The sequence below is a fragment of the Gymnodraco acuticeps genome, unplaced genomic scaffold (assembly GCF_902827175.1).
Source record: "Gymnodraco acuticeps unplaced genomic scaffold, fGymAcu1.1, whole genome shotgun sequence".
NCBI lineage: Eukaryota > Metazoa > Chordata > Actinopteri > Perciformes > Bathydraconidae > Gymnodraco > Gymnodraco acuticeps.
Genome location: NW_022992351.1, coordinates 7,065,750 through 7,080,598, shown reverse-complemented (window position 1 = coordinate 7,080,598; position 14,849 = coordinate 7,065,750). Strand labels below are relative to the sequence as shown.

General features: G+C 43.2%; 1 protein-coding gene across 1 annotated transcript in view; it reads right to left on the bottom strand.

Annotated features, from left to right (window-relative positions):
• ubr4 (ubiquitin protein ligase E3 component n-recognin 4) overlaps positions 1-14,849 on the bottom strand; it is a 49,803-nt gene that overhangs the window by 14,486 nt on the left and 20,468 nt on the right. Inside the window, 36 exon segments of the mRNA XM_034208921.1 lie at positions 99-344; positions 450-528; positions 644-871; positions 977-1,126; positions 1,211-1,420; positions 1,760-1,873; positions 1,947-2,151; positions 2,378-2,546; positions 3,264-3,401; positions 3,786-3,890; positions 4,277-4,454; positions 4,569-4,699; positions 4,806-4,830; positions 4,832-4,918; positions 5,177-5,298; positions 5,516-5,647; positions 5,830-6,004; positions 6,265-6,399; positions 6,482-6,545; positions 7,389-7,605; positions 7,913-8,129; positions 8,257-8,420; positions 8,615-8,816; positions 9,064-9,238; positions 9,366-9,523; positions 9,723-9,950; positions 10,133-10,285; positions 10,530-10,688; positions 11,053-11,235; positions 11,362-11,532; positions 11,701-11,934; positions 12,551-12,698; positions 13,027-13,097; positions 13,475-13,666; positions 13,840-13,903; positions 14,121-14,508. Of these exon segments, the coding sequence (XP_034064812.1) occupies positions 99-344; positions 450-528; positions 644-871; positions 977-1,126; positions 1,211-1,420; positions 1,760-1,873; positions 1,947-2,151; positions 2,378-2,546; positions 3,264-3,401; positions 3,786-3,890; positions 4,277-4,454; positions 4,569-4,699; positions 4,806-4,830; positions 4,832-4,918; positions 5,177-5,298; positions 5,516-5,647; positions 5,830-6,004; positions 6,265-6,399; positions 6,482-6,545; positions 7,389-7,605; positions 7,913-8,129; positions 8,257-8,420; positions 8,615-8,816; positions 9,064-9,238; positions 9,366-9,523; positions 9,723-9,950; positions 10,133-10,285; positions 10,530-10,688; positions 11,053-11,235; positions 11,362-11,532; positions 11,701-11,934; positions 12,551-12,698; positions 13,027-13,097; positions 13,475-13,666; positions 13,840-13,903; positions 14,121-14,508 (5,817 nt within the window).

Genomic DNA, 14,849 nt, shown 5'->3' with positions numbered 1-14,849 from the left:
TCCAAAAGAGAACAGTCAAGAAAAAGACAGAACCGTTGGGGGGATTGAGCATAATGCACCTGGAATGAAATATGAGGAAGTCTGTGAACGTGTCTTACCCTCTTTGTCTTTCTCCTTGTCCTCTTTTTTGCTCTTTTTACTGGAGGACTTGCTTTGAGAGGACTGAGACGTTCCTGCCTGTCCAGCACTACTGGAGCCTCCTCCTGAGAATGATGAAGATGAGGAGGAGGAGGAGCTGGCCAGCACCTTACTGCCACACAGGGCACAGGAGAGCAGTTGCAAAAGAACAGGGGACACTCCCTCATCCACTAGGAAGCTGACTTGAAGCAGGAAGTACAACACAGCTGGACAGAAAAGAAAAGGCAACAAAAGGAGGGAAGAGAAACAACTCATTAAAACCACTGCCCTTAAAAGTTGTTAGTCACAAAAGCTGATCTGAAAACACTTACAGTCGTCCTTCATGCAGAACTTCTGCCAGTTGATCGTCCTCTGAGTGGCAATTTCAGCACAAGCTTTCAGATGTTCCATCTGCACCAAGAAAGGAGAGTTCAACTTAAACACAGAAAGCTACACACAAATGTAATATGAATTATACAAAGAAGCTCTTTTTGAGGTATCTTAATAAAATGTGTGATTCACTTACCAGATTGATGAGTGTGTCGTACTGCAGAGCTGAGCCAGAAGTGGCTGTGACCACACCAGCACGGAGGAAGATGCCCTGCTCCTCCAGGAGCTTCTTGATGCTGCGCACATGGGAGTCAAGAGTGTGCAGATCCCTCAGCTGGCGGTATTTTTCCTTTGAGCCGCAGATAAACAACAGCAGCTTTCTGACTTGCCTCCTGACGAATGGTGTCTGTTGAATCATCAGATACTGAAAGGGAAAAGGGAGACGGGGTTAGAGGCTGTATCTGTGTCTGAAGTGAAGACAGAGGTTGAAAAGGAAAAGCACACAAGTCATTTTCACTCAATGGCTTACTTCCGACAGATAGTAAAACCAGGAATGGTCAAAGACAGGAGGTGGGATGCGTGGGTTGGTGTCAGCAATCTTCTTGATCTGATATGGCAGCCGGAGCACCATTTCAGTCAATAGCTGGGAGTAAGCTTCAAACACATCAGCCGCATGTCCCTAATGGGAGGAGCAACATAACAAGTTTAAATGAACATTCCTTGTACAAAACCCATCACTTGTTCAAATGTAACAATCTGTTACCTTGACGTATTGGCGCAGGAAGAAAGGGCTCATGTCGGGGGGAGAGGAGGCTGTGTGTGGGCGGAGGAGCTGGCTGGTTGTCGCAGGCTCTTCTTCGCCCTGTTGGCTCTTCCAGAAGTCCAGGAGCGATTTGAGCACATGGAGACAGTAGTCAATGGACCCAAGGCTGAGCAAGGCTGTCGCTGTGGCGTTCGAAATAAGCGAGGATGACTGGAAGAGAGAAAGAGGAGGCATCCATTATGAAGTACAATGTACAAGCAACATGGTTTGAGTTTTGAAGAGACAGTAAAAAAGGCTGTAAAGAAAAGAAGACATTTAGTAACATAGAAAAGGATGCTCGAGTCATGCAAATACCTTCTATGGATACTTCCATTTACTTGTGGCTTCGAACAAACCATGATGTCTTACTTGCGTTTTTTAACAAAACAAAATGGTGCCTCCTACATTTTTTAAATGTACATGTTGTTAATATTATTATATTCTAAGATAAATGTAACGGGTGGCTTTGAGCAAAATCCAACCTGCATTAAGAAAATAAAGAGGATGTACCTCAGAAGAGGATTTGGAGCCAGACTTGGTGCGAGACATGAAGACGCTGAGCAGCCTCATGATGACCAGGTGAACTTCATTGATGGAACTGCGCTCATTCTTCTTGGAAACGTCCTGCAGAGGAATAATATGGATTGAGTAAAACAACGACAACATGGAAAACAGGATTCATCACAAGGAGACTTACCTTCTTGTGCATGGAGAGCTCAGCAATGAGCTGTGCTAGCAGCTCATCCAAGGCGCCCTTGTCCTTTTCATCCTCACCATCCAGGTCAGAGGTCAACATGAGGATAACCTGCATGTAAGGGATGGCTTGGACTCCACCTACGTTGTGGAGCTGAGAAAGATGCTGAAGCAAGCGCTCCAGTAGCATAAGACGAACCATGTGGAGCCTGTGAAGAAACAGTAAAACATTAGTTTCCTTTACAACTGAGGAGACTATTTTAAACTTAATGTGTTATTTTTCATGACAATCTATTCCACCCTAAAAGCCAATATATTCCCAAATCTATTTTCTTCTGCGGTCATGGTATTGGCTTTGGATAGTAGAGAGATACGGTGTCAATTTGAGACGTCCTTTTAAATGATAAGTTGTGCTAAGCTATCAGGATGTCTGACCTGTTGCTTGTGTGGATGTCTCCTTCCGTCTCTCCTTCTCCCTCTGAGCCTTCGCCCTCCTGCTGGGCTGTGGTGGTGCTGATGGCTCCGGTGCTGGAGCTCACACTGCCTGGACCGGCAGGGTGGCCCTCTACTGTTGTGTCCCCGTATGCACTACTGCGTCCTGACACTGTGTACACAGACACACACACACACCTTAGTTTCAAGTTATCAAAACGTCAAATTGAGGTGTGAGGGTAGGAAATGTTGGACACTGTACCATGTATGATCATTTAAAATAGTGTATTCAGAATGTTGATAGAGGTTGGAGTTTAAAGGTGGGGTAGGTCATTTTGGAGAAACCAGCTCGAGTGCGCTAGAATTTGAAAATACACAGCCGGAAAAAATCTGCCACTTCCTTACAGAGCCCCTCCTCCAACACACACGAACGCGCACATGACCAATGAGGGCACGAGATAAGTTTGTGCACAGATGGAAGGCTGACAGGCAGGTAGGCCATCCAGTTATTTTAGCCTAAAATGATTGGTCGTGCTTTTTACAGTACTACGGCTTCCACCGATGACATTTGCTTATGGATTTATTGTCAGAGCACTTCAGATATTCATTGCTATCGGGATGTTAAGAGCATTCCATGGAATATAACAAAAAGTGTATCTCGAGCCGGTTTCTCAAACTTACCTACCCCACCTTTAACCAGATGAATGTCATTATAATTGACCTCTTTAAACTAAAGTAAAACAGGTCAAATCTTGTCAAATGTAAAATCTTATACAGACTGATATCCTTTTGGTTTATACTTTATGTTCTGATTTCAGACATGCATGTATACCATTTTGAATATCAGGCTGGCATTGAAAATATGTGTGTCTGTTGTGCCATCACCCACCGCTGTGCTCCCCCGCCACCGAGTCAATTGCAGAGCCTCCGCTCTCTGAGCCCACGCTGCCGCCATGCTCTGCCGGAGACGTCCTCAGCGTGGAGCCATCAGTGGCCGCAGTGCTCCCCTCATCATCAGATGCCGGGGCTGAAATCATAGCAATGGCTGCAACAGTAAACACACCGCAGTAATCTGGCCAGGATACATGATATCAGTTTATAGATGTGCAACAATGTAATAAAGCATGCAGTACATTGAAAGTGCCATTCATGCTTCTTTTTCCAGTTGAACATCATTTGGGCATTATCATATTAATAATGACTATTTAAATACTCAATCAAGACATCACAATGTGCCAAATATTTGGTAATGTGCTTGATTTTGGAATATCATATGTGGTCATTTTGGCAACTTTAATTCAAATGCTAGCTAAGAGAAATTGGTTTAATGTCTGATGTTAAGGATTTATTAGCCACTATATAAATAGAAAGCTTGGCGTTGATCACATATGATCATATAGCTGTTTTTTACCTGATGCGGTGGTGTCTGAAAGGGTGCCAGCATCCAGTGAAGAGGAGCTTGGGGCCTGGCCAGACAAGCCAAGGCTCTGAAGGCCAAGGGCGCTACTGCTACTGCCTAAAAACGTGAAGAAATATGTTAGAAGCACTCACCAAAAAGTGATGCTTCAGCTAATAAATAGTTGGTCTACCATTTGAGCTAGACAATGGCTCAAACTAGGTTAATTAGGCTATGACTGGTTGAAGTATAAGGGTGAGATATTACACTTTGCCAAGCAGAAATCAGCTATAGGAAAATCAAAATGGTAACTTTTTACCTACAAATGTGTTCATTGTGTTGGTAGTTTTATCTCCAACAACTGCTATCCACAGCTCAGTGTTTCCCTGTTTTCATAAGGCCTTAATGATTTCTAGCTTCTGGACAGTTGAGTTCTGTCTGTCCCCAATATGGGACTCCCAGGCGGGTTCAGTTAATAATTGATGTTTGATTGTGTGGCAGCTTACCTTGTTGTTCCTGCTGAAGGCTGAGAGCGATGGCCAGCTCTACCATAGTTTCATCGTCCGCATCAGGAGGAATATCCAGCATGGGCGGGAAACCCTCGGCTCCAGCCAGCAGAGCTTCCAGAGGAGATGGATTTCCATTGTTGAGATGATCTGCTGTCTCCAGGACCATGGACTCCGACTGAAGATGTAGAAAAATAATAAGTATGTTAGGGGGCTTGCTTGACATGTGGCTCCAATTAACAATCATGAGTCACATATAACCCACAGACTCATGTGGCCCCTATTTACTCACTACCATCTCAAAGTCGCCATGATCCACTTCATTCTGCTCCTGACTCTCCCGTCTGCCCTCATCTCCTCCAGTCAGCACTGATGACTGCATTTTGTCGTCCGCATCGTCATCGTCATCATCATCCTTGTCTCCTGAAATAAGGAAATCAAGTTTCCTGAATCCACTTGCAAGCATTGGACAACAACAGATAGGGTATATGCATAAAAGCATTACATAAAAAAGGCTGTGAAAACGTACCCATAGGTGTGTTGGAGCGTGGGGGGCGATGGAAGGGTTACATGTCGCCGTTTGTTTCTCGGTCGAAGCACTCTGATCAGAGCCTGCTTACATGCAAAGCTCACAGATGTGTCCTGAAATTTGATTAAATCCCAAAAAGTCAGTTGATAAAATTGCGATAAAAAACTGGTGATAAGTAATTTCCTGTTTCCTCAAGATCCTGTGTATGATATCATTGAATAGCCTTGCATTAACAAATGCAATAATAACAGTAAATGATCCTAAAATGTTTTTGTTTGTGCTGGTAAATGATATATCATGATTCACACTCAATGGTCCTTGAATGAAACATTTCTTATAATTCTTGTTATGAAATTAAGAGCTATACTTACTGGGCACAGAAGCATTTGCATGTAGATTTTTGATGCAACGTTTATGTAATCCAGTTCACATGTGCAGTATGCATGGATGATGTCCACCAAGGCATTTACTGTTGCTTCCACATGAGTCAGGCCTTAGAAAGAGAGACAAGAAAAAAGGTTCACATACTGAGAAACTTATTTTCTAATACTTTACCAAAAATCTAATTGATACTTATATAAAAAAGCAAACATTATGTGCCATGTGTCGAGGTAACATTTAAACGTGAGCTGACCATTCATCTTCACAATCACATCCCTTATTAAGATGATCTTGATATCTTTGTCGGGGTCCCAAAGGTCTGAACTCACCAGGCAGGCAGGCAGGAGCAAGAAAGGCGTTCTTTGGCTTTTGGGAATGGAGCTTCCAGAAGTTATTTATCAGCTGTGTGATGAAATTACTGTTTTCCCCATCCATTGGTTTTTGCCCATCTTCTGTCATTTCTAGGTTCAGAAGAACAGAAAATGAAACGTTTAGGTAATTTAGCTCCGAAGCCACTTAGTGTCTCACCAGCAGAGCATTCTCCATCATCTTGAGTGCAATAGTGTAATGGTGCAACAAATAGAAACATTTAACACATACATTACGCTTCAGTGGCCTTGTCACAAACAGATGAACCTCTTACCAGCTTCATGGTGTAAGAGCTTTGTTTCTGTGAAATGCACCAGGTTGTTGGGTCTCATGATTGCAATGGAGCGGGCGGTGATCACGAGCCTCTGGAAGACGTCAGGGTCGAGCTCCCTGCCCTCACGGCTGCAGCCATTCAGACACTGCACTGCGTTACTCAGCAAGGATTGATCCTGATAAGAGGGAGCAGATACGTGTTGCATTTGTGATGTAGACGATGAGGAAACAGATTCCTAAATAACATTCATTGGATTAACTATTGACAAATGATGACCTAGCTCTGTCTATTATGTATTTTACTGATAGTAGTTTGAACAAAATAATGATTTGCTCTTTCTTTGGGTTGATCAGATTACTGATACATATTTCCTCAAACAAATGGAAAATGATAATGCTATGATTCTGAATTGGTGTACGGGACTGTGTTTATTACCTTGTGGTTGTGGTAGGCAGTTCTACTGGTGTGCAGGCTGGCAAGAAGTCCCTTAGTTTGCTGCTGCACACCAGCAGGGGTCGGCATGGACAGGAGTAGAGTGGCCAACTCGAGAGCTGCTGCCTTATTCTTCTCCTACACAGAGTCACATTCATATGGTCAACAACACCCCCAGGATGTCAAGCTTTTTATTTGAAAGGAAACAAAGAGCATTTACCTTTTCACTGGAGGAGCCTACAGCAAAGCAGCTTTCCAAAGCCTCGAGGGAGTTGACCACCAACCTGAAATGAAAAAAAAGGATCAACACATCTCCTACTGCGATATGGCCTTAAATAAACAATATATCAGCCTGTTGCATTCTGCGCTGATCTAAATGCTAAAACACTGAATGCAAAATAAATATTTGTGTAGTTGTACAAGTGAGAAGATGGTGCATGGCATGTTCACAGTCTCAGGCATGCACACACACACTGGCACACATGCACACACCATACAAACAAGCAGAGAAAGGGCAGTTACTAACCGGTCTAAGGTCGATAAGGACTCAGTTTCACAACTTTTTATTGTATTTTTGGGAGCAAAAGAAAAAGAACAAAAACAAAGTGTGAGGATCACAGAAAGAACAAGTGGAATTAAATGATTCATTGAACAAACGAGACGCATGCAAGAAAATATGACATCACTATAGCCATGCACTAAATGCTCCTAAGAGAACAACCCCTGTGTTAAGACTACGGAGCTGGACTCCTGGAGGACAACCATATGCTAGTGGAAGAAACAGGTACAATCTACTACATCATTTTTTATCCTAACATTTATTCATCTTAGGATACATTTGGAGTTTTCCAGAAAACAGATTGAGAAGCAGTTTGGAATGTTTTTGCTAATCCAACAAAAATAAATGAATAATGAACTTAATCACATACAAGCTTATATCAGATAACCATCTAATATGATCATAAAGCAATAATACCCAGAGGACGTATTCAAAGTCATATCTAATAGTAAAGATACAAGATAGTTTTGATAAAAGTGACTAAAACTAGGGCATTTCAAAGTGGAGTGAGAAGTGTAAACAGCAACATCTTGTGTTGACTGTGTAAACCTTGAAGTGAAGCTCATACCTCTCCAGCACAGTGCCGCTGGTGGTGGTCGGCGTGGCGATGTCCCCATCAGCGGTGCCGTTGCCCTGGTTCAGGTTGGGACTGCAGACGTTGTTAGCCGAGGCGGAGGAGAAGTCCTCTGGTGCATCCTCCGGCCAGCCGAACTGCTCTTTGGTTTTTCCGTAGATCTTGATTGAATCGAGCATTGTGACTCCGGCCGGGTCGACCGATGCTCCAACTTTCAGAAGAACAGGAAGATTAAGGTACATTAGCAGATGGGTTGTAAGAGTCTGCAGCAGTTCACGTGTCAAACAAGATAGAGGTACAGCTCCGAGATAAATATATATCCTTTATTTGTATACTCATTATATTACTTAGAGGGAAGCTATTGCATAAAATGCTTTAGGATAATTATTTTTAACGTTCTGCAAGCTCAGAGAGAAAGGATGGTCCTTTTGGGTAAAAAGCCTTTATCAATGAACATGTATTTCACATAAATGGATATAAACTGATGTGCTGTACCGAGAGCAAGTGTGCACACTTACTGAATATGGACAGCTTCTTGTCTGCCTGCAGGGCCTCCTCTCTGGTGAAGGGGACATCAAACCAGCGGGCTCTGGTCAGGTTTATCTGCATGGTGCGGCCAAAGACCTCCACATAGGATGGAGCCCTCTCGATGGCCTGAGTGCCCACCTGCACCCGCATGCCCGTCATCACCATCGAACTGTTGTTGTTGACCGCTTCCACAGTGAATCCCCCGGGCTAGACAGAAACATGGCGACATTGTTGGTTAAAGTAATTTGTCTAACAGTTAAAACTACCAAAAGTAATCTAAAGTAGCATAAAATAGATGCATGCATGGCAGCATTATTTTATTAAATGTGCCTACCTTTGTGTTGGCCACATACATCCCAGTGGAGTTGAGCCTGTGCTTGATCTGCTGTCCGTTGTAGACCTGCAGCAAGTCATTGCCACCAAACTCCACCTCTGTCAGCTGCTGGTTGTGTTCAAAGAAGTCCACAGGGAAGGTCATCTGACTGGAGGTCCGGGTAGCTGAAAGCAATTCTGTACATTACAATTGTGTAGGCAAAATCCTTGATCTGAGGTTGTGGAGTAAGTTAACGATTTAATGACAACTGTGGTTAAGCAGTTATTTTAGCATAAAACCAGCCATTGTTCAAAGGTGGTGATCACACTTGTATGCTCAGAGTGTATGTGTGTATCATATATTTGCCCTTTCTACTCACTAGTCGCAGCAGCTTTGCGCTTGCGGACCGGCTTCATGATACTGATGCCACAGCTGGGCTGCAGCGAGGGCTGGAGCCAGTAGGAGGTGTTGTCCACATTGGCCATGTAGATCCGCAGGCTTCCGTCCTCACAGAGAAGAATCATGGTCGTACGCTGCTGCTCATTACTGGCAGTGTGGCGGATAGCGACCATATCTTGAATCTGGGGAAGAGAGAACATTTATTTATGTAAACTTGAGAAATGCAACCACTTACTAAAAGGTACTGTTAACTTTAATGAATGAATTGTTATGACATAGTATGTAGTGTATTTAAAAAGTATTTTTTATAAGAAAAAAAGCTTTTTAAAAATAAGTATTTCAGACTTCAACAGGGACATTTTTCTATAAAAATGGGTGTTCCTTTTTCCACTCTACAGGTCGCTGAATAGTACAGTAAGTGGCTCTTACCTTAGCTTTGGCTGGCAGAGTTTTAATCTCTTGGATGAGGAAGGTGTCTGGCTTGATCATGATGACAAGCGGTATGCCTGTAGTCTGCTGCACGCAGCACACCAGTCCTGGGTGGTTCATGACTTCAGACCACTGGCACAGAGCAGGAGAGATCTTACTGCTGCCGCCATTAGAGCTGAAGAAGGCAGGAGGGCAAGATAGAGAGGAGATGTAGTTATCTCACCAAGGTACTGATAACATATCCCAGACCTAGTGCAGTAACAGGGAGGTTGAGAATGCGTGTTAAGTGTGGAAGGTGTTACCCTTTGACGTTGATGGGGAAGAGCCTCTGCACTTCGGAGGTGCTGCGGCTCACTGTGGCAGCAAAGGACTTTCCCTGGCTGTAGCTGAAGAAAAGCATCTGAAGCACGTGGGAGTAATAAGTGGACACGCCACCGCCGGCTACCTGCCCGTTGCTATCCTGGAGTCACACAGAAAAACACATCTCGTTATTACCTTCATGTTATTTCGAAGAACTTCAAAAACTGATTTGAAAGATTTATGTAAACAATGGAACATTCCCAAAAGTAATACAGTGCACTGTTGCGTGAACCCTTTCAACAAACAATCAAACATTGTGTACAATATATTTCAATTGCTCAAGTCAACATCCTGCTAACCTTCAGGTCTTCGTGGTTTATCTCCAACACATTGGTGACGTAGAAAGGGCCATGTTGGGCGCTGCTGGATTCGTCCATGAGCTGGGTGTACATGTAACCCGCTGAAGACATGATGACGATGATGTTCTTCCCCTCTTCATTGAACAGGAAGGTAGCATCGCGGATCTTGGAGCTCGGGAGCAGGAAGTAGTACATGGGACTCAGGGCATCCGCTGATAAGTCATAAATCTGTTTGGCAAGGCAGAGAAATGGAAAGAGACAAATAATATTAAGTGTTTTTAAGAGCAGAATAATCATAGTCACCTGTAAGTGTCATTGTGATTCAATTGAGTATTATCAGACTACCAATTATAGTTTAATCATTTAACTAAAAAAGGTACAAAAAACAGTCTATTTTCTTTAAAACGTACCTTGACAAAGTCTGCGGTGATGATGGCAAGTTCTGTCTGAGAGCCTGGTAACCAAATAGCTTTGATGATGAAGTTGCCAGTCGCCAGTTGTGGGTGCAACACCAGATGGTCGGACACAGAGCCTGTGCTGCTGAACGTGAGTACATGGCAGTCCTTTGGAAACATGTGAGACAAAGGCAGAACAGTCAAATATAGCAGTATTTCATATTAAAAAGACTTACTTGTTTTCTAAGATTTGCATTGATAATAACAGCTCCTCAGACATGTACTACATTGATACATATACTATTATGATCTAGGATCACTTGGTAATGGTCTTCTCTCATACACTTTTTTGTTTTTGCAGGAAAGGCACACAATAGAACAGTGGTAAGTTATAAAGAAGCTCGTTTCTGACCTTGAGGCCGCACACAGCGAGGTAATCCTCATTACAAGGGTTTCCTGTGAGACTGAGGACGGTGAATGGGACTGGAGCAGAGGCCAGACGGGTCAGAGTCAGCTTCCTCTTGCTGGAGTCGGCCTGTTTCAGGAGGGTGGACAGCTGCAGGACCGTTATCTGTAAAGAGAGAACATGCTTTTAATGGGTGACAAATACAACAGACTGGTGATAAAAACAGAATAGCACTTGGAAGTGGGTAGTGATAAATGTTCCATTATTTATTTTGTATGTTACTTTATATATTAAGATAAATATATTGACACTTTTATGCTGACAGAAACAGACGTTTTTTATTCATTATATGCTAAATAATAGGTCAATGTCTACTTTCACTTGATTAAAAGTATTTTTGAATAATCTTGATTTGCTGGACAAAACATAAAAACAAAGAATCTGTGGTTTTCAAATCAAGATCTCAATTAAATTGTCTTCATTATTAGTATTATTGTAAAATAAAATGTGTTTGGTTTGTGAAGCTTACCTTTCCCTTCTCATGGCTGACTGCCAGGTGCTGGCGGCGGCCGTGGGGTGAAGACAGGACACACATGGCAACACGACGCAGGACGTGTGCACTGATGAGTTGGCGTATTGTTTGTCCCTGGTCACCACTGTAGTTCATCCTGACATTCTCAAAAGCCCCTTCCTGAGAGCCGAGGGTGGGCACCTGAAGAAAAGTGCAGCAATTTAAAAATAAAAATGCAATAAATGATGTTTCCAATTTACAGGAATAATCGAAAATTAAGGAATTAAGTGTTTTTCTTAAACCCCTCCAAACTGTACAGCTTCTTACCATTAACTGGTCCGTCATCTCCACAGCTTTGTCCTGAGTGTGCAGTTCGTTGAGTGCCTGCTGAGCCCGGCTGCTGCTTCCCACTGCTGACGCCTGCTGGAAGTTGGTCTGGATGGCTTCCATGAGAAACATGAGCATCTCTAGTATGACTGCTGCAGTGGATGATCCCATCTGTTGTGGAGAAAGAGAGCCAACTTCTTGAGCCACAAAATGTGCAGTAAATTAAAAAATGTGTTTAAATATCACTGCTTTCAGGAATGCAATAATGTGCAGTCCTCTTATTTGTATAACAGATAGAGACACTGATACATTTAGAGAGATAAACACATTCTCTCTCACCACTTGTGTCACTAGCTCTTCCTGGCAGCCCTCGATGCTCTTGCACACGCTGCTCTTCTTAGGTCTGTCTTCATCACCAGGTTTGCCGTCACAGATTGTGACCTTGCCTTTGTCGGAGGGTGAGGCGTTCTGTTGGCGGATCGCACTGTCAGGCATCCGCAGGTCACTCTGGAACGCAGAAGACTCTTTGAGGGTGGAGCTCATGCCGCTGCTGGGGCTGCGCTTGACCAGCGCCTGTGGATGATATAACACAAAGTAGAGCAGTGAGAACAGCAACATTGGTAACATGTGCATGCTTATACAACTTAATATGACAGCAAACATCATCTTTGTTTAGCTTCCTTACAATTACAATAACCTGCTTTTGTTTTTCACTTTGCTAGCTCCTCCACATTGTGGAGTATATAGTTAGTCAAAAGGAAGGCAGAGATATTCTGTTGGTTCAAGACACACTATATCTAAACTGATAACCAGAAATCATAGATTGACAAGAATCCTGATAACTTATTAATGGTATTGAACCATTGTACTGTAAACACAAGACTGACAGAACAAATGAACTAACACAAAGAAAGAATACTTCAAACTAAAGTAAACTGAAGGTAAAATGATGTTGATGGTTTGTTTTATCATCACATGCATTACATAAGAATAACTAGCTGGCCTTTTCAGTTAACAAAAGGTGGACAAACATTTGCAACACGATTTCTCCTGTTCTGGCCACATGTGTGGGCTAGCTATAACCCTGACAAAATGAAATGACGGGATGGAAGTCAATGGGGGAATGACTTGCAAGCCAAGTTACCGCTGTTGTTCTCTTCCCATGATGACCTGAGGTATTCGGTCTCACCTGGCAGCTGCCATCCTCTTTGGCACCGCAGTCACAGAAGAAAGAGCCATATTTGGCATAGGAGATCTCATGGTCTTTGTGACAGACCTTGGCGCACACTGTGCACACACCTACCCCATCCACCATCTTACAGGTGTGACAGTGGTACCTGCAGGATAAAAAAGGCACCACAAGGCTGTTTATAGTGCATACAAAATGTAGATGCTTTAGTGCTGCCGGCATATTTCTACATAAAGGAGCTTCACCAATAAAAACGACTATTGGGATTGATATAAATCTATGTTAAGTATGCTTTAAAGCCCTATTTAATCCAAGTTATGTAGGGTTCAAGGCACATCTATGTTAAGGTGCAACAGCCTTACAGTTTGTACCAATACATCTATAACCTTCTAAAAACCCCTTACCATGATTAAAGAAAGTCTGGCCTCATCAAGGAATAAGACAAACATCACAGGTAGCAATAAACGTTTCTTTACCAGTGCTGGTTCATGAACTCCTTCTGAGTAATGGTGAAGGTGCAGAGTTTGTTGCAAAGGGAGTCTTCATCCTGTCAAACAAAGACACACATGTTAACATGTGTTGTTTCAATTTAGGTCAAGCTGGATTCCTTGCATCTGGTTAAAGAAAATGTGAAAACCTATTCTAGTTCATTTGTTGTTTAGTTTACATTCTGCTGGACAGTGCCATTAGATCAACTGGGACACATACTAGGCACCAGTTCAACCGCAGCAGGAACATGACAGCATTCTGGGGCAAATGGTTTGCACCAGGTTTAACATTTTGCATTGTGTGTATATTCCCTAGATCACTTAGCAGACTTTATGTATAATAATAATATGGCTTTTCTATTTTGTTGCACGTTACAACATGGCCCTATTTCAACAGGATAGACATGAAGGGAGACATAAAGGGATAAGATCATACAGAGTCCTCAGCCTGGGAATCATCCTCTTCTACTGCAAGTTCCTCCACCCAGTCCGAGTCCACCTCCATGGCCTTCTCTTCTCCCTCCATCAGCATTGCTGAGGTGCCTTGGCCACTGCTTTGCCGCAAGGCGTTCATCACATCAGCCAGGTAAGAGATGATGTGGCACGAGCATTCCAGCATGCTGGCGTGCTGGAATGAAGGAACAGGAACACGTCAGTTTCTGGACAGTAAATGGTTAAAGGCTAATAACCCTGTTTGGAAACATGTTAGGCCTGAGTTTAAAATATGTAAATAAAATAAATAAGTCAAAAAAAGGGACTTGTATAGACTTGTGAATTATACTGAGAAACATTCAAACGTACCTTTCCTTGGGATAAGTTCGTGCTCACTTTTTCCACAACATTCTTCTGTGTTAAATACTTTTTGCTGAAAAAGAAGAAAATGTTGATCATTTTAAAATCAGTAAAGTTAACATTTGATCACTGCTTGATAATGGCTAAGTTATTAGGGCAGTCAATGCCAAGTACTTTTTCATTTCATGGTTATAAATATGAGAATCCTCGCACTGATGTTGAAACAATTGGGCAGTTCCCTGATGTTAAATAAATGAGGAAACGGCATGTTCGTGAGACTTGATCCTTACCATCTGGTCAGCCAGTCGATAGCGGCCCTGTGCAGCTGCAGGTGACCGGCCCCCTGTCCCGCGCTGGCGAGGGTTGCCATGATGACCATGAGCTCAGGGAAGCCTGTTCCATCACCATTAGCGAGCATGTCTGTTGCCATGGGAATGAGTGTGCTGAGAAGGACAGTGCACACTCCTTCGCCCACCTGGCTGTTGTCACGCACAATATGAGTGGTGAGCACCTGCAGGAGCTGTCTGTTTTCTTGCACTATTTCCATCTGCTCCGAGTCCTTTGGGGGGGTCGCAGTCATACGTGTCAGCCAGGAATGCAGCCGAGGGGGCTCCACGCAGGCCAGCTGGGCCAGGGAGCCACACAGAGTCAACAGGCTGGGGTTTGGGCTCTTCTCCGCTGGGAACGAACAGAAACATGATATTTAGGATGATTGAAAAATCGGCTGTATCTGCAGCTTGTAAGAATTATGATTTAATTTTTGGCAAGGCGTCAGTATTAGGGATGTGCATCTCCATCACTGAGGCCGATGCGATGCGCATCTCGATACGTTGCCACGATACGATACATTAACGATACATTTGAAACACCAGGCGATGCGATACGATACGATTCACCCCTGTTGCGATACAGTTCGATACGATTTGATTCAACATTATGCGATTCGATACGATGCGATTCAACACGATGCAAAAATAATGATACTTCAATTTGGTACGACAGAGGATTTTTGTTTTATT